Source organism: Arvicanthis niloticus, chromosome 1 (assembly GCF_011762505.2).
Source record: "Arvicanthis niloticus isolate mArvNil1 chromosome 1, mArvNil1.pat.X, whole genome shotgun sequence".
NCBI lineage: Eukaryota > Metazoa > Chordata > Mammalia > Rodentia > Muridae > Arvicanthis > Arvicanthis niloticus.
The window spans coordinates 39,585,070-39,604,453 of record NC_047658.1 but is presented as its reverse complement, the minus strand read 5'-3'; the positions used below and the strand labels follow the sequence as shown (position 1 = coordinate 39,604,453).

At 46.0% G+C, this 19,384-nt stretch overlaps 1 protein-coding gene across 2 annotated transcripts in view; it reads right to left on the bottom strand.

The window, feature by feature from the left end:
• Positions 1 to 19,384, bottom strand: part of Adamts17 (ADAM metallopeptidase with thrombospondin type 1 motif 17) — a 303,487-nt gene that overhangs the window by 17,284 nt on the left and 266,819 nt on the right. For both annotated transcript variants that reach the window (XM_076935565.1, XM_034511269.2), the window contains 2 exons: positions 5,578 to 5,782; positions 2,011 to 2,163 (listed from right to left, as the gene is read on the bottom strand). In XM_076935565.1, coding sequence (XP_076791680.1) covers positions 2,011 to 2,163; positions 5,578 to 5,782 — 358 coding nt within the window. The remainder of the gene's footprint in view (positions 1 to 2,010; positions 2,164 to 5,577; positions 5,783 to 19,384) is intronic.

The window sequence follows — 19,384 nt, the reverse complement described above, 5'->3', positions numbered from 1 at the left end:
CAGCTTTCCAGTAGACAGGCTCCTCCTCTTCCAAGAAGCCAGAGGCAGAACCAAACTGCCTGCGTGGGACTGTTAGAGATGGTATCCTGAGTCTAGCCATCTCAGGAACAAGCACCATCCTAAGGGCAGGACCAAAAACTGAGTTCATGTTCCCAGGCCCCAGAACTAACTCCTAGACTGCTTCTTCAGGTGTTTCACATTTGTCTGTTAACCAGTAAGGGATGTAAAGAGAGAAGTTAGAAATTATCTAAACTAAGGCACACAAGTAGTAAATGCGTTGCCTGTTATGACTTAAGTGACTGCGAGCAGCTTGCCCACGTCCTTTGTTCCCTCATCATTCTAAATTCTGGGCCCGAGTCCAGGAGGGGACCTGACTGCAAAAGCTGAATTAGGACCCCGAAACCAGGTAACCCAGATAAAGTCCAGTCACCAATGTTAATTTCCTTGCTTAACCCCTTGTGTCAAAATATGATTGGTTAGTGTAACAGCCCACCCCACTCCCCCTGCTTTGGGTGCCCATTTAATAAAAATGTTGTACAATCTCCCTCCAGGGACACAGTTCAGATCCTGAACTGGCCACCTCCCTGTGTGCACAGAAAACAAAGTTTTCTGTCTCCGAAGTGAATTTTCTCTGCTTCCACCCCAGACCCAACAGGACATATTGCCAGGTTTTATAGTGAAACCCAAACAAAATAAATTTCCGGGTACCACTTAAAAACATGTTTGGACATTGGCAACTGACTCTGAAATGGTGATGGTTCTTACTGTGTGGGCCAAGCAAAGACAACTGCATTTGGGTCTCTTGGGTGGAGGCTCTGGGAGTGTGGAGAGCTCCTCAGTGACTGAGACCATAAGGAAGCAAATATACTCTCTGTATTCATGAGACACTAAGTATCTCTGTGACAAGGTTCTTGGGACAATCTACTGGCTAGTTCTTACACAGACCTCAGTCCTCAGTAGAAATGCATCATTCGAAGTTACCATGGGTCAAACAGCAAAGGATAATGATGATGATGACAATAACAATAACAATAATAATAATCATATACTATACTGGATAGCCTTGGTACACTATACAGGTGTGGATGCAGGTGCACATGGATGTAGATGCCAGGTGTAGTTCTTCATCTGCTATCAATCTTTTTGTTGTACGGGTTTCGTACTATCATGGAGTACACTGATTTGGCTAGGCAGGCTGACTGGCAACAAGCCCCAAGGAGCCACTTACCTCCACTGCCCCAGCCCTGGGGTTACAAGGAAAACTGTACACATCCAACACCCAGTTTTCACACACACACAGACACACACACACACACACACACACACACACACACACACACACACACACACAAGCATCATTCTGAGAAAGATTCAATTGCCATTGAACCTTTGCTGCCTCTCGAGGTGCTGACTCCACAGCTCTTCAACATCTCCAAGGATTCCCGCATCCTCTAGGCTCTTGCCTAATGGCACTTCACAGGCCTTGACAAAATGGCTCTGCCTCAGCCTAGCCCCCAGATTTGAGAGCCTTTCATGATGGGTAGCTATGTGGTTAGGCTCATGGCAGTTTGCTGGGGTACCACTAGCATGCTGTAAAGAACAGCCAGGCTGACGAGGAACACCTACTGTGCGCTTTAGGCTGCATTTGATTTGCTCCCAAACACAGACACCACAGTGGGATGCTCCCAGCACAGTGCAGCTGGCTGAAAAGAGCAGGAGAGCACATGCCTTTAACCTCCGCACTCCAAGGTGGAGGCAGGTGGATTTCTATGTGAGTTCGAGGCCAGCCTGGCCTACAAAGTGAGTTAGTTCCAGGACAACTAGGAGACAGAGAAACCCTGTCATGAAAAAGAAAAGGAAGAGCTGGATGGATGCATGCAGGACCAGCAGTGAGGACAGCTCTGAGGAGTGGAGAAAGAGAACTTGCCTCATTATGATCTCCAGCAGAATGGGAACCCGTGCTAGCTCACACTGCTGTGGCAGGGTAGAAACCCAGCACACTGTTCTCACCTTAGACCAGTCCCCAGTTTTCCACTCATAGCAGCCGGAGTAGTCCTCACACGCCTCCTCTGCTTTTGGCCTTGTGGACGCATCGCATTTCCCTTGGGAGTTGGTGCATGTCACAGTCCGTTTCTGGATCCCTTTGCCGCAGTTAGCAGAGCACTGCACAACACAATATGGGTATTTAAATATATTCTTATTCAGTTTAAGTCCATTAATGCCACTGAAGTCCCCACTGTGTGCCAGGTCCACAGTGGGGAAGCAGAAATGCTGATGTTATATAATCTGTACTTGAATTTGAGTTCTTCACAGTCCTCTTACACTCTCAGGGGACCCAGCTGGGTGGCCAGTAGTAGGTACAGGATTCAGGACTCAGAAGAACTCATGGTATCCAGGTGGTCAAAGGAGAAAAATGGAATTTAATGGTCAGTTGCTAGGTGTACGTGATATATGCAGCACAGGAGTTCAATGGGCAAATGGAACATGAGCTGTCAGGAAAGCAAGGGCAAGCTGGAGCTAGGTAAGGCTCTGGAAGTGAAGGAGTCTGAGCCAGCTGGCTTCCAGATACACAAGGCCATCAGAAAAGGAGGCACTAGCTAGAAGTCATGAGTGTTTCTCAGAATTTCAGCGTGGATACCAAGAACAAAGATGGCAACGCTGCATACAGTAGTTTAGTTCACTTCCTAGGAACCATGGCAAGAAACAACACGGAGAGGGTATCTAGGTAGAGCCTGAGGGGTCATAAATGATGATTGAGTTCTCAAGGGGTCAAGTCTGAGGTGTCCTCATGCAACAGGAAGGAATGAAAATGCTGGACAGTGGTGGCACACACATTAATCCCAACACTTAGGAGGCAGAGGCAAGCAGATCTCTCTGAGTTTGAGGCCAGCCTGGTCTACAGAGTTAGTTCTAGGATAGCCAGGGATACAGAGAGACCCTGTCTTTGGAAAAACAAAACAAAACAAACAAACAAACAAACAAACAAAGCAAACCAAGAAGGAGTGACAAGAGTTGGAGGAATTGACAAGGAACAGAGATGCTACTGGCTCACTCCACTGAGGGGAGGCATGGTGCAGTTACACACTTCCTGAAGTAGAAGGAAGCCCAGATGAAGAGGACTGGTCGTGTTTGGGAGATCACAATGGACAAGATGACAGGTTGACCTGTGAGCAGAGGAGATATGTTTGCAGCCCCTAGCCAGAGGGCAGAAGGAATACACACCTCAGGGGACCCCCCCCCCCGTAATTTGCTATTGCTATGTGTGACTCCCTCAAAAACACTGCCTTTCCACAGGAAGTGGAGGAGGCTAAGGGTTGTGCTCTGCAGAGACTTCAGGCTGTTCCCTTTATCTTGTGTGGCAAGCCACTGCAGTGACAGAGTCACGAGGCCAACTTTTGAATTAAAAGGTTCCAGTATGTTCAGAAAAAAAACACATACGGGACAATTTGTTGGCATTTCTGTTATTGATGTTTATCCTAAAACATTACCTACCTACTTCCTTCCTGTGAACTGTTTTTAATTTAAAATCTTATCTGTGTGGATGTCCCTGTGTATATGTGTGTTGCACATATGTAAGGGTGCCATCAGAGTCCAGAAGAGAGCATTATAATCCCTGGAACTGGAGTTACAGCCGATTGTAGGCCTCCATGTGGGTGCTGGAAACCACCGCATCCTCTGCAAAAGCCTTCAGCTCTCTTAACCACCGAGCCATCTCTCTAGCCCTGTATGAACTCTTCTTTCTGTGATACTTTGAGACTAATCTTGACTGGCTTGTTTCAAAGGCACACATGTGCCTCAAAACGGGCTGAGGAAGAGCAGGTGCAGGAGGATGCTGCCTTTGAAGGACCTAGGAAGGTGATGCTAATCTCTGTTTACTTCCCCTCAGGATAGGGCCTAGGAGCTGAGGATAGGAGGGCTTCCAGCAACCTTTCATTTCCTTCTGATACTAGATTCTCTTTCCAATAAAGTCACGAAGAGTCTGTGGAGGAGGTGGGTGGTAAGCGTTTTTAATACTGTTGGGTAAATAAGTTTCTAAGTCTCTTCAACCATGAGAAAATGAAAGTCAGTTCCTAGTAGAAAGGCTGTAGGCTCGTGGCACAGAGCAGAGGGACAGAATGCCAGCTGGGTGGATAACTCAAGGGAGACGATTAGATCCATGTTCTAGACAGGCAGCTTCAGATGGACCAGTGTCCACTGACTCGGGATTAGGACCAGGTCTGTTCAGAGAGGTGGGCAAAGAGAAAAGCCTTTAAATCCTGTTCCTGTGGGTCACACTTCCCATGTGGTCTTCCATGCTGTGATGAGACTTGGTTCTTTAGTTAAGAATGGATTTTATTTTTCCCATGGGATAAGTCTGAGTGGAAAACGTGGGGGTTTGATCTGATTAAAGAGAACATCTTGTTTGGCTGAGATCAAGGTGGCCAAAGCCCTAGGGATCCCTTGTCCTGGGGAAGGGGGAGGGTGTGCTCACTTGCCTTTACCTTAAGCACAGAGGAAGAATCTTCACAAATAATAAACTAGAACCCAAGTGTATATAAAGAAAAAGAATCAACTGACTTTAAATTCCCCGTTTTTCATCAACTATCACAAAGGGCCGGATAAGGACTCTGGTTCGTAAATGGGCACATTTCAAGATTTGTCTGAAATTAAACTTTGGTTTAAAGCAGCCAACGGCAGGCTTTCTGTTCATTAAGAAGGGGCCAAATACTTTTTTATTCAAAATAATTGTGTTTGGCAATCAAAGAGAACTTGAAAAATATTTTCCATACTGAAGAGTATCTTGGAGCTAGCCTCCTTACGTTTCCTAGACCACTCCAGGTTTGGTGGAACCCAAGGGAAGTCCACCCCCTTATTTAGCTATTTTTGTTTGTTTCATATCCAGAAAATCAACATAATTGCAATGTCAAGGCAAAACCCTGAAAGATGACATCACCAGAGACAAGATGGTATTTCCAGGTCTGGCCTTCTTACTTAAAACTTGGGCCTAGCTGACCTCTTTCCATTGTGGTTTTTGGTGTGAGATTTGCAACTGACTTGCTACCAAAGACTGTCCCTCCTAGCATCTGACTCCTGCAACCTGCAAAAGCTTCCCTGGCACTACAGGGAAGACTTTGAAACTGGCTACTCAACTTGGTCATATTATAATTCAAGCATGTCTGAAGGAGAATAGAAGGATCAGTGGGTGAGTATGTATGTATGATGTCTGTCTATCTATCTATCTATCTATCTATCTATCTATCTATCTATCTATCTATCATCTGTCCATCTATAATCTCTCAGTGGGAATTTGCACAAGAAATGGCATCAAATAGTACTTTCCCTGTGATGTATACATAGCCAACCTCAAACCATATTATGTATGTTTGTTTGTCTGTTTTTATCCATGTTATCTTAGATGGAGCTTAAGGAAATAGGAGCTGGAATGCACTTGTGAGCTGGTCACAGGGCAGGTGAGGACTGTGGTCCATGCGAATGAATTACAAATACCCCGGAGTAGACAGCACACTGTGGGCTCTGTGGTTAAGGCCTACGGGTTCTTGCATGGCTTCAACCTCAGTGGCGAGCCCAGGCACTCACCTCTGACCACTCCGAAGCCTCCCAGATAGACAGGCAGTCCTGCCCTTCACAGCTCTGGACTGGTGTCGGCCGGGGTTCTGAGCAGTAGATGGGCCGAGTAGTGACGTGGGTGCCATTCTGTAGCTGGTATACACAGGTCACTTCCCGATGTTGAATGCCCTTCTCACAGGTCGCTGAGCAGGGGCTCCACTGCCCAGCCACCCACCTGCCCAGGAGAAAGGACAAGAAGAAGATAACCTGGCAGTGGGTGAGTGCTGAAAGAGATGGATCTAGGATCTTTGTCATCAACTCTGGAGATAATTCCAGAGCTTCAAATAGAGAGCAACCAGAACTGTCATCTAGTTCAGTGGCCCTTTTGGTATAGGGAACATGTTTAGCTCAGTAGAGTATGAGTGGACACGAAGCTGGTCATGTCCTAACAGCAGCTTAAAAAAAAAGATATTTGTGTGTGTGCATGAGAATGTATATACATATATGCTGATGTGTGTGTGTGTGGAGGCCAGAAGAAGGTATTGTGGTCTTTCATCTCTTTCCACCTATGCCTCAGAGGCAAGCTCTCTTCCTGAACTAAGGGCTAATGTTTTGGCTAGGTTGGAAACCAGAAAGTACCAGCAATCCACCTGCCTTCATCTCCCCCTGAAGCTGGGGATGCAGGCATTTTCAGAGACAATCAGCTTGTTATGTTGGTGCTAGGAGCAAATTTTGATCTTCATAAATAGTGGAACAAGTATTCTTAACCACTAAGCCATTTCTCCAGTCACCTTCCCCCTACCCCAAGCCCCAACCCTCAAACCCTGTCTAACAGAAACTTTCAATGTGGCTATGAAGTTGGTTATGATTCTGTTTCTTGTCCTCTACCATGAAAGCCCAACACTGTTTTAAGGCAATGTGATATTTGTTATCACAGCATCAGCTGGCTGATACAGTTTGTGCAAAGGCCTCTCCAGTACACCAAGACCAGGTTTCCCTGCTTCCCATGGGCCGTGAAGCCTCCAGACTAAAGACGGTAACTCTTGATGATGGCGTCTTGTGGGCCACTGGAAAATGGGCCTGTATGTTGCAGTTGACTTTGTGCTTATAAGTGGCAGGTGTGAGGGTGAGCCCGGTTTGGTGCCAGTGCTGCTGAAGTGACCTTACTGTTAAAGCATTTTAAAATATGATCAGTCTTCTGTATCTCCTGAGTATGCCAAGAACCTCTGCACCACTTATGGGGCTGTGGCTCTCACTAGGCTCTACCAGATGTACCTTCCATCTGGGCATCCTACAGGATACCCACCTCCATCCCACAGGAAACCACCCTCCATGCACTGCCTATATTCCAAGAACTCACAGTCATGTGCTCAAGTGAATATGGAAAGCTGCTCTGGTCCATAAGGATCACATCAGGGACTCACTGTGCAACTGAGTCCAAGAGGAAAATGGAAGGAGATGTTGGTTCAGGCTACAACATGGGCAGATTTTGAGACATCATGCTAAGTGAGATAAGCTGGTCGCAATGACTGTACTTACATGAGGTTATCTGGAGTAACTGTGATGGTTAATACTGTCAACTCGACCGGATTATTAGAGAGACAAAGCTTTGTGTGGTCTGAAGGATCATTTAGATTGGGTTCAGGTGAGATTATCTACCCCACATGTGGGTGGGATCATTTAAACTTGAGTCCCAGACTGAAGAAATGGAGACAGTGGGGGGTGGAGGTGGGGGGATCAGCATTCACCTCTTTGCCTCTAAGCTACAGATATTATGTGACCAGTTGCCATGTGGGCCTGCGGCCATGTTTTCCCCACCACAATGGAATTAAAACCAACCTCCTTCCCTTAAAGTTGCTTTTATCATGTATTTTGTAGCAACAAGAAAAGTGACAAAAGCAGCAGCCAAACTCTGTAGAATAATTGAGAATAGAACTCCAAAGAACGGAATGGGGTTTGCCAGGTCTAAGCAGGTGGTGGCAAATGTCTGTTTGATGGGAGGGACACTGGGTACTTGTGGAGCACTTCCACTGACAGCATGGCTTCCCACCGGAGATGTGTGCTGAGCCCTCTACAGGGGTCACTGTGCCACTGTAGGCCTTTCCAAGCTTATTTCAGCTGTTTTTAAGGTAGACATATTTCTGTTTCTCTTGACAGATACCTCAATGAGGCATGGGAAGGAAACAAGTTTCTGCACCCTTCACCTTTCCTTTATTGTTTTTCTCTCTCTCTCTCTCTCTCTCTCTCTCTCTCTCTCTCTCTCTCTCTCTCTCTCTCTCTCTCTTTGGCAGCTGAACTCAAACATTTTTCTGGAAGAACCACAGCTGTGGAAATGGCCTCCCTCCACTGCCTTAAGTACATGAACCTTACCGTCCTACTCAACACTATTGTGCAGCTGAAGTTCCAAATCCTCAACTTCAGGGAAGGTGCTGTAGAGTGATTATAGTGTATAGTGTATAGTTATACTACAGTTATAACTTAAGCCATTTTTTGTAGTGCACATAACATTTACTAACCTAGTGGTGTGGTAGCCCTTCTATGCCACAGTTTGATGGGAGGTCTACTACACAGGTCTTGTTTAGGCTCTGAGAGGAACTGGCATTCCTGGGCTTCTGGAAACACCCACTCTGTCTTCATAGTCACATGGAGTACTCCCTGTGTGTCTGTGTCTTCCCAGCTACCTTCTCATAAGGCTATTGGAGCATCCTGCTCCAGTGTGACCTCATCTTGATTAATTACATCTGCAGTGACATGATTTCCAAGTGGGATCATGTTCTAGCCTCCTGGGTGTTAAGACTCTAACATACTTTTTTTTTTTTTTTTTTTTAAGAGGCTGTGATTCAACCCAACACACAACTTTAGTTCTTCAACTTTAGCCTTCAACTTAATTTGCTTGCACTATGTAACTCAACATAGTCCCAGGTCCAAGAGAATAGTATGGGTATTAGGTGGGCCAGTTGGCCATTATTACAGACCCATCTCATTCATAACTGAGAATTTTCAGCTTTCATTCACTACTTGTTATGTTATGGATGAAACCCAGGACCTTGTACATATGAGGCAATGTGTCTGACCAGTGAGCCACCCCACTCGCTCTCTTCACTTTAATATTGGGGTCTTGTTATATGGGCCAGGCTCAACTTAAACTTTCAATCTGTCTACTTTAGCTAATTAAGTGCTCAGATAAGAGGTGTGTGCCACCTGTGCTGTGGATGAGATTTAAAGTAGACAAAGGACTTGTGAGTTCTCTTGAAAAACGATTGAGCTGTCACAGGGATGATGGCATTGTCAGGGGCACTGTCTTCTGGCACAATTACTTTATGATGAATATACAGCAGATCTCAAATTAGATGACTATAAAGAGCACACATACTTCCAATCAAAGAAGACAGGGTGACATGCTGTATTTCAACACAATACCAGCTAACAAAGGAATTATCTAGGAGGTTCCGGGTTAACCCCATGTGCTTCAGTGTAGGGGATAAAAGACTGTGATATTCACAAGCAATTGGAATATTCACCACATTTGTCCAGAACTCAAAGTCAAGAAATAAGACACCTACATGTGATTTCATGTGCTTGTTACACAGGTGGGCACATCCCAGGCACAGCATCAAGCAGGCCACACCTAGAATCCCACAGCATAGAGTGGATGTCACAAACCACTCTAGCAGTCCCAAGAAGCTGCAGGCAGGCCACAGCCACTGAGATAGTAAATTTGCTCAGTCCCAGCCTGACTAAAGCAGATGCCTATGTGCTGAGCCAGCTTTATGCTGTGTCCAGACTCCAGCGTTGGGATGCTCTATTCAGCACCCTAGCCTTTATGAGCCCTTGTCAATGAGAAGGAAAGGGACTTATCTGCAGCCAGCACTTGGCTACAGAGGAAATGCAGCATGCATCAGGGCCAAAGTGACGGTCAAAGTGAGTTTGGCTCAAGAAGCAGGTACAGCAGTCCTGTGGGGAAAGCCTGTCTGTCAATGGAATATAAGAGACAGAGAGTGAAGCTGCACAGCCTGAGGTGACCAGTTCTTGGAGGGTCCTTATGGATGGCATGCCACTGGCCATGGAGGGGAGTGCTGCACAGTTTCTTTGGGAGCTTGGGGTGCTGTCTGGGTTGTAGACACTGAGTTAGGGATCATAAGCTTGGTGGAAACCGAGATGAGAGTTACTTACTCTGTGAGGCCATGCATCAATACATCTGTGTCTTTGAGGAAACAGAGCTCAGGACCTCCTCAGCTACCTGACTATGTAGATGCTCATATATCCCTTATAAACAAGAGACAGTAGTCACACAGAACTTACATCCTTCTATATGCTGATAGTGCTGGAAATAAATAATCATCCATAGTAAGTTATTTTGGGAATAATGAGAAGATTAAAAAGCATCTGTATGCTGGGCAGTGGTGGTGCACACCTTTAATCCTAGCACTTGGGAGGCAGAGGCAGGAGGATTTCTGAGTTCGAGGCCAGTCTGGTCTACAGAGTGAGTTCCAGGACAGCCAGGGCTACACAGAGAAACCCTGTCTCAACAAAACAAAACAAAACAAAACAAAACAAGGCATCTATATTTACTTAGGAGATACAATTCCTTTTGGGGGGAGTGGGGTTCAAGACAGGATTTCTCTGTGTAGCCCTGGCTATCCTGGAATTCACTCTGTAGACCAGGATGGTCTTGCCCTCATAGAGATCTGTCTGCTTCTGCCTTTCAAGCTCTGGGATTAAAGGTGTGCACCATCACTATGTGGGGCACAATTCTTTTATTTTTTTACTTTTAAAAAAAGATTTATTTATTTTATTTATATGAGAACATTGTAGCTGTCTTCAGACACACTAGAAGAGGGCATCGGATCCCATTACAGATGGTTGTGAGCCACCATGCGGTTGCTGGGAATTGAACTCAGGACCTCTGGAAGAGCAGTCAGTGCTCTTAACTGCTGAGCCATCTCTCCAGCCCCACAATTCTTTTTAAAATGAACATTTCAGTTTTAATTAGTAGTCAGTTTAATCAATGAATACATAATCCACAGATGGGGTGGGGGTTGTCTGCTGTGTAGGAAGAAAAGCCCCAAGACTGGGGCTTGAGAGTGTGAGTACTTGGAAGTGGGGTAAGAGCTGTGCCTCTGAAGGGGGTGAGGAATGACAGGCAAGACTGGGGAGGTAGGAAAAACATGCAAAAGTGACCTAAGAAAGGGAGCTATCTTCAGTGTTGGGTGGACTGAGTCACATTCTCTGGGGTTGGTTATGGGACACAACGTGGGTGGGGTGAAGCCTGGGAGGAAACAGTAAGACTGGTGGTGTTGTGCAGCAATTTCCTCCCAGTAGAGCATTCTATCTTTGGAGAAGCTCTTAAGACTGTCAACCCTAAAGGGAAACTCACCATTAAGGGTCAGGAAGTACAGTTTATCTCAGGAAGTTCCTGAAACTGACCAGACACACAAAGCTTTGATTTACCAAGATTGTACAAGCAATAAAGACTACTAAAAATCACACTGGGATGAGCCAAACTCCCAGAAGAGATACCCCCAAGCCTGTTGAGCTGCCCACAGGGTTTGCAATGGTGTCCTGCTTCCTATCTTTGGGGAGCTGTCACTCATGCTGGGGTAGGCTTTGGTGATTAATCTGTCTTAAGGTCATTTTGTCTCCTGTAAGTAATCCCCTCACACACATTCCTGTAACACCAATGAGCTCATTGGTTCACCAAGTTGGTGGTATCCACATTTGGACTGTTGTTGATTCCCTATTTGGGGTGAACAGACCTTTGTTCAAACTTGTTCAGGAATAGTGTCACACAGTAAGTGGGCAGGGCTCAGTGAGGGTAAAGAAGCAAGGCTGGTCTGCATCCCTTCATAGCCAGTTCCACAGACCTTCCTTGTTGGGTCTACTCAACTCTGGGTGACGCCTGACAATGTAGAGAAGTAAAACGTGTGATCATCACTCGGGATGGTCTGCAAGTGGAGGCAGCAGCACAGAGGCTTGGGAGAGTCTGGTCATGCATAAAGTACATAGAGACAGAGTGACAAAGTGACGGGGGGGGGGGGGTTCAGGAGAGTTGGGGATGGGAGGCATGCAGATCAGCCAATGGAGAAAGCAGGGGTTAGAGAACATGCTGGAAGGCTCTTCTCAATCTGGCTTTAAACCATTCCTCTTCCTGCCTCATTCTCTTAAGAAGCTGGGATGGTAGGTGTGTTCCCCCATACCCATCTTAGGGCTCTCATTTTCAGTCATATAAACCCTTTCCTATCCATGCTATCTTCCCTGCATTCATGCCCTGACAGCAGGCAAAGCTTATGTATTGGAACCAGACATTCTCAGCTTCTCACACAGTACCTGGGTCTGATGGGTGCACACTCAAGTCCCCAATACCCACCTTGTCCACTGGATAACCAGGAAAAGGCTACATCCTGTCCCTTCTTTATAAAACATTAGCAACTGCTCACACCCCACAAGCTTGCTGCTAGATTGGTGGAGATGACCTTTCCTGAGGGTCCAAGAACTCAGTGAGTCTACCATGCTTCAGGCCCGACAGATGTAGACTATTCTGATTGTGTAACTATTATTAAAAAAAATGTAGACACTGATTCTGTTGAGAGGAGGTCTGGTTTCCCAGGGGCCCCTGAAAAGGGCGTCTCGGTGGCCATTCTAAAGTAAGAGAGAGATGAATAAGGTCCCCTAAAATTAATTTTTCTCCTAATTCTTAATAAGTTTGCATGATTCAGATGTGAGGAGAGGGTATAATAACAAGAGTCTTCTGCTTAAGGACTAGTTTCTGTAGAGCAGGGCGTCTTATTTATTTCCGTTGAGCTTTGGGCTCCTTCACACATGGGGCAACAGCAGAGCAGTTTGAATATTATTTGAACATAGCAGTCAAAGTCTTTAGAAGATGCTTAGCACACGGAAGCCCACAGGGGTGTGAGTCCGTTTTCCTTGGCACAGAACTTCTGTCCCCTGGTATGAGTGTCCAGCTAAGAGGAAGCCAACACTTTTCTCTGTCTCACTGTGGTGACAAACTCTTTCCTAAGACACCTGTAACTTTGTTCACTATGTGTGCTGTGAGCCTGGGGGATGGGATGTACAGAGTCTTGCCAAGAGCCCTTCCTTTCCAGTTAACACCAATCAACACCACAAGGACGATGCGTAGCCACAGACTCTCCCCTCTGCTCAGGACCGTGTTCCTTCTCAACTCCTGGCAGCCTGGAGCTAGCAGCTCTGATGAGAACCATCAGACAACTTTCACATATGCCATCTATAGTTTCTCAAGACAGGAGACTGCTTTTATTAAACAGACGTGTGTGAAGGAAGAACAGCGTGGAGCTGCAAAGGTGACGGAAGGAGCCTGGATGGGATGTTCTCCCAGGGGGATCAGCAGGGCCCCTTTAACAGTCCCACATGAGGCTTCAATTCCACCTCTCTCCACTTAAACTCAAAAGTTATGAGTTCTCATATACCATTCCCTGAAAAGTAATATTATTCACATATTTGTTTTTTAAAAGAGGAAATGAAAATCTGACGCGCATCATGCCGGCCTGTGGATATGAGCTCGCTTGGAAGCAGGCATTTCTGCTTGCAGAGAGGCCCAGCAACTCATGACATTCTCCTTGGCGTGGCCAACAATGAGTGCTTCTGAGGGAAGCAACCTTCAGTCCTGAATTCTGACTTTAAAATGCCTTGTGTCCCCCTGGATCCTAAGCTAGAGATGATGGGGCTTGCCAGGATCTGTGACTTTTCCATGCCCTTTGCCCTTGGACAATTAGGATTATTTTCTTATGTGTTGCACAAAGAATGAGTAAGTAAAGGAAGGGTTGGGGAGACAAGAGGGAGGGTGGAAGAGGGTCAGGACAGAGGGAAGGAGAGAGGAAGCTGGCAGTTGGTCTGTCTGTCAATACTTTGTTAAAGTATGCTTCAACAGAAATTGTTTTGACAATAGTTTCTCCAAATACTACAATAGCTGTGTGATAAGCAATGTTCTGAACTCCTGTAAAGATTTAATATAGTTGACCCATTCTATAGGTGGGAAGACTGTGGGGTTCAGTATCTCACTTGAGGCCACTCAATAATGAGTGGCAGATCCACTTTCCAAAAGTGTCATTAGGACTCAATTCTCTTGACAAACAGTGTACTAGTTGAAAGAGCATCTTCAATATGCTTAATTATGAAGTCACCACCATCAAATTTTGGAATGTTTTCATCACTTCCACAAGAAACCCATGCTCCTTAGCTGTCATCCCAAGATCCAATCATCCATCCTTGTCCTAAGTGGTCATTAATCTGATTCTACACATTTCCCTGTTCAGAAAGTGGTACAATATAGCATTGGCCCTCTGACATCACTTGGGCCCCTGATGGCACTTCCTATGACATCACTTCCTATGGTGTCATTTCCTATGATGTCACTTCCTATGGCATCTTAAAAGTCCATCTGTGCTGTAACATGAGTCATTGTTTCCTTTCTTTTTAAGACTGAACATAGAAATCAATTAGGAAAAAGACAATCAGATACTGGGCAAAACTAAGGGAATAAATCACAAAAGAAATAAAAATGCTGGAAAAACATAAAAATAGGCAAGTTGCTGATATATGTATGATAAGAAAAGAAAATCAATTTATCACCACTTCCTGTCCACAAAGCAGCAACGCAAGAAAAAGTAACCAAGCCACATTTATCTCTTAATGGTGAAATGGGATTTCCTACTTCTGGTTGGGGACATTGTGCAGTGGTCCTATTTTAGGTCCCATTTTCTCTATAAAGGGTAGTTGCCAGGTGCTAGCCTGCTGTGGCCCATCAGCTGCCAGCTCACTGTGGCCTGGTGCTGGACCTCCTCCATCTTAACAAGCCAAGTTGTGAGAGCAGCTTTCTTCTGAGTTTTCAAATGTTGGACTCTCAAACCTTGAGCGGTCTGTGTGGGCCAAGTCGTGTCTGCTGAGGAATTTGGCCCTGCAGCCTTCAGTCTGGGACTTTACACTTTAATATCCCAAGTTGGCAGCTGTGGATTTCTGAGAAAACCCTAAAGGCCAGGGTTCGTCACCCCATCTCCCATCCCAAGGGGGCACAGAACCACTGGTTGTGATATGCCACTCCATCACTCTCTCCTGGGCTTTGACCTCCTACATTTCTATAAGACACAAATGCTAGTTTTAGTTTTGCCTTCAGGTTGGCTTAACAGATTAGTTAGTGCAAAGCATTCTGCTCTAAGAATTTAGAGGGAAAGACAAGAACAACAGAAAGAGGTCCCTCAGAGGGATGAAGAGACATTGTTTCCCTCAGGATATGCACTGAATCATACCCAATAGTAAGGAACACTAAAGTCCCCAACCTAGAGAGCTACAGGCAACCCCCTGGGGCCCAGTTAACACCAGTGGAGGACCTTCACAGATGCCTCAGCTGCCTGGCCCCACAAGATTACTCAACATGAAAAGATGCAGGCAGATCTCTTCAGCATTCTGCCCTGCGGCTGTCTGTCCAGCTTTGGCTAAGAAAAGGCTCAGAATTTTATAAGACTCAGGAAATGTTCCTAGGGGGAGTTCTCAAGGGCTAGAGAGTGCCAGCTCTGCTGCTTCTGGAAGTGGCACTGAAACAAAGGGTTATTTCAACTATAGGCTCTGGAGGTCCTGAGGCACAACCTATCCCTGCAGCTGGATGCCCTTCAAGGGTTCTGGTACACAGCTGTAAGAGTGAGGGGCTCATGCTCTGCCACTCCATCATTAATACCTTTACCGAAAGCCACACAGCCAGTCCTGACTCCCTGAGAACATCCATCCACAGGCCAGCAAGTCTCTTTAGCAACACTCCAAGGTGATGATGACCATTGGTCCAGTATGATTCCCTGGTAACTATTAATGTTCCACTGTGTTAGAAGTGGTGGCTGGTGGTCATGGCTTCTAAAGGTCATGTGGGTGGTGAACCTGAAAAAAAATGCCCCAAGGTGACAGACAAGCTGGGTGGAGCCATGCAGAGACACAGCTGGTGCCCACAGATCTCAGCCCTGAGTCAGTGGCTGGCACTGGGCAGTGTCGACCTTTTCATTTGCTTACACCGAGCAAGGGTGCCTGGCGAGCACGACACGTCACCACAAACCTCAGAGCAGATGGAAGCTGGGACACTTGTGGCCCTGACAGCCACTCCTTGTTTTCCTCTGTATGACTCCTGACTCCCCTGGGCTGTGGCTGCTTACCACACTGCCCTCTGCTTCTCCAGCTCCTCTTCCAAAGCAGATTGTTACTCCATTCAGTTCAGTCTTTGGCAATTCTGTTAGCATGGAGGGGTTTTGTTTTGTTTTTTGTTTTTTGTTTTTTTTTTTTCCCAGAAATTTGGTTCTTGCAATTGGGGAGATGACTCAGTCTGAAGTCTTGCTGTACAAACCTGAGGACCTGAGTTTTATCCCAAGCATCCACAAAATACACGTGTGGTCCTGCATGCTCTTATACTCCGAGAGCAGGGAAAAGGACACAAGAAGATCCCAGCACCTCCAGCCAAGACAGTCTATCAATACCAGCAAGCTCTGTGTTCAATGAGAAGCCTTTCCCCAAAGAATAAAGTGGAGAGGAAGACATTTGATTCTGGCCTCTAGTTTCTGTTGGTGCATGCATGCATGCATGTGCGCGCGCATGTGCGCGCGCATGCGCGCGCGCGCACACACACACACACAGGAAAATGTGGTTCCTAGGATGCTAGGCCTCCAACTCTCTACCCTGTAACCCTCTGGTGTGAGTAATGGCAGAACAGTGGACCCTGCCATGCCCTTGGTGCACAGGGTGTGTGAGGGTTAACAAAGCCCAGGCATGCCAAGTCAAGAAAAGGGGTTCAGCTTGGACTGTTTTCCAGACCACATGTAAGACCCTGTTATGTCCTACTAAGGCAACCCCTAAGGCTCCCTCTCTGCATGTCCATAGCTAACTCACCTGAGGTGCAGCAACTAAGAGGCCATTCCACATGAGGTTTCTTTAATGTTAGGCAACCTTTGCAACTAGCTCAGTTGTGGTGCAATTTCTTTACTCTAAGACCTCAAGCAATCCCGATACCTGTTGACTTTCATATCCAGGGCCTGGCTTTCATGACAACCTGATGTTCTCACTCATTCAGCCCACGCTTCTCTTTGTTTCTGTGCGGATTACAGACATTTCCAGGAAGATGTGCAAACAAACAAAAATAAGTCTTCAGATTAAGGAAAGAGGAATGAGTAAAGTTCAAGGCAAGGGGAAATGTCTAATTGCCCTGCTCTGGTTGACCATGGATGTATAGGTGCTTCTTGATCCAGAGATGTTGATGTGACTCTCTCTGTCTCCTCAATCCTCAGCTGGCCATTGCAGGTGTTTCTCCAAGTCTCCCACAATCTTATACCTCTCCGATCTCTGCCTACACTTCAAAGACTCACTAGATGGTTGGAATGATTTGACTCCTGTGAGAACACCCCAGGCTTGCTATGGCCTTGATACTCCTGAGAGTAAAGAGGCCCAGACATAGTTTGGGAACTATACCTATGTCTTTGACTTTAGCTATCCAGCTACCCTTGGGTTCAGAGTTTTGATCTGTGAAATGGGTATTTATGCCATGGAATGATCACATATGGCTAACTATACATTCCCTTCTGGACTGACTCAAGATACCAACAGGCACACAAAAAAATAGTTTAGAATATACAAGTCAGCAAGCTTTCTTCCATGCCTGTACCCTCCCCCTCCACACGCCTCAGCCACTTCTTCCTCTCCTCGGCAGTGAGCCTTGTAAGATAGTACGCTCACAGCTCAGCTCTGGTACATGGGTAAGACTGTGCATTAATACATCGGGCTAATAAAGCAAGCAGCAGTTTCCTATAAAAAGTTACAGTGAGATAAATCTATGATAAAATATTCATGCCCTTTGTCTCACTTCACAGAAAGCTTCAAACATCCCAGCCGAGTGGAGTCATAGCAGCTGCTGGGCAGATGTTCCCAGGCAGGCAAATGAGAGACAATAATTAGTCCCAATTAAGTTCTCAGTAAATTATGTAAGGGAGGCTGCTAGCCATTCAGCCCTGCATGGCTTGCTGCGCCAAAGGGAGCAAGCCCGGTCCAGGATGATTTAGAAATTCCGGACTGCGAGGGATAATTCATGTTCTCAGTGAACTGCAGAGTCTTGGCATGAGAGGAAATAATGAATCCCATAACCACTCTCAATTGAAAATAATAATTTGTTAATAACTTTAATAGCTAATGAGCTACAGGAACCATGTGTATGAGTCCTCCCAGAAGAGAAGAAAGAGATTCACTAGCTTTCTGGGCTTATTAAGTTGGTGGCATTAAATCACCCAGGATGCTTCAGAGATATATTTTTTTTCCCAGCAAGTATCCTATTAAATGATCTGTTTTCATCAGAATATAGCGTCTCTTCCACGTTTATCTGTTTCCTGAATCTCAGCTCAGAGAAAGTTTCCAGTGTAACCGGGAACTGGGGTTCCCTACCAAGATCCCCAGAGTAGACACCCCACATCATCCTGTTACACTGAGCTTGTGATGATATATTTTCCCTCCTCCAAGTGTTGCAGGTTGACAGTTTTCATGGTTGGGAACGTGTGTGTGTGTGTGTATGTGTGTGTGTGTGCGAAGAAGCCAGAGGTCAATGTTCCGTGATTACTCTCCCTAATTTTTTGAGACAAGGTCTCTTCTTGAACCTGGGCCTTGCTGTTTTGGTAGAACTGGCTGGCTAATGTGGTCCTAGGGTTGACCTATCTCCCCCGTTTCCCAGATGCACACCTCTCTCCATGCACAACTCTTATGTGGGTGCTAGGGATCCAAACTTGGGTGTTTGTGCTTGCACACAAGTACTTTTCCCACTGGCCGTTTCTCAACCTCTAGGATGAAGAGGAAATGGTTCAACTAGACAATCACACACAATAGTCTACTCTGTGGTGCACGGCCTGGCCACACCGAGCCCTGGCAGCCACCCTGCATCCATAAAAGCCTGCTCATGTCTGGCTGTGGTGATCTTGGTCCATGCCTTATCCCTGGCACTTTTGAAAGACAGCTTTTAGCACAGAGCCTTGGGCTGATAAAGAGCTTTAAGAATGTCTTCCATGTCATCTTGATCTCTGTATCAATAAGGAGACGTGAGGACTGAAGCTCCCTAGAGCGCGCTTCGTGTTGTTCTCTAGAGAGCTGTGGGCTATGATTCATTCAGTCTTAGGAATCTCTTTGGCCTTAGTTTTTCTTTAGTTTGTAGAAATTATAATGATAATGTATGCATACAGCAGAAAATCTGGAAGGCCCCTAAAACTATAAAGGGAAGGAACACAGAACACATATGAGCCGACTCTATCACACATATTTTCTGTAACACCCAATGTCACGCATGCCATAAACGAAGTATTTCATATTTTGTTCCATTATTGATAGTAGAAGCAATTCCTAGGTGATTCGTGATCTTTTTCTAAATATTAACTTTTTAAGGCTTATGTAAGACTCCTGTATATAATCAGAGTTATAAATTACCTAACCAGTATATATGGGTTGATGATTCAGAGAGCTTCCATTCTAACCGCCCATATTTTAGGTGATTTCTGGAAGGTGGAACTAGAAGTCCTGAATCCAAGTGATAAGCAAGGTAGCTGGGGGGGGGGGGGGAAGGCACTTCCTGCCCATATCTCTCCATGACATGAGGCTCACTGTACTCCAGGCTGGCCACATCCTCCTCAGCAGCCTGGATGGGCCTCAGAGAAGGCACACCCATTCTCTAGATGTCAAGGGCTGAAGTACAGAGTCTGCTGCCTTCCTTCTGCAACATACATAGCTCCCTAGCTGTTCTTCATGAGGCAGCAGCAGCCAGGCCACTTGGCTTCCACCCGCCTCTTTTGCTGTGGACACACCC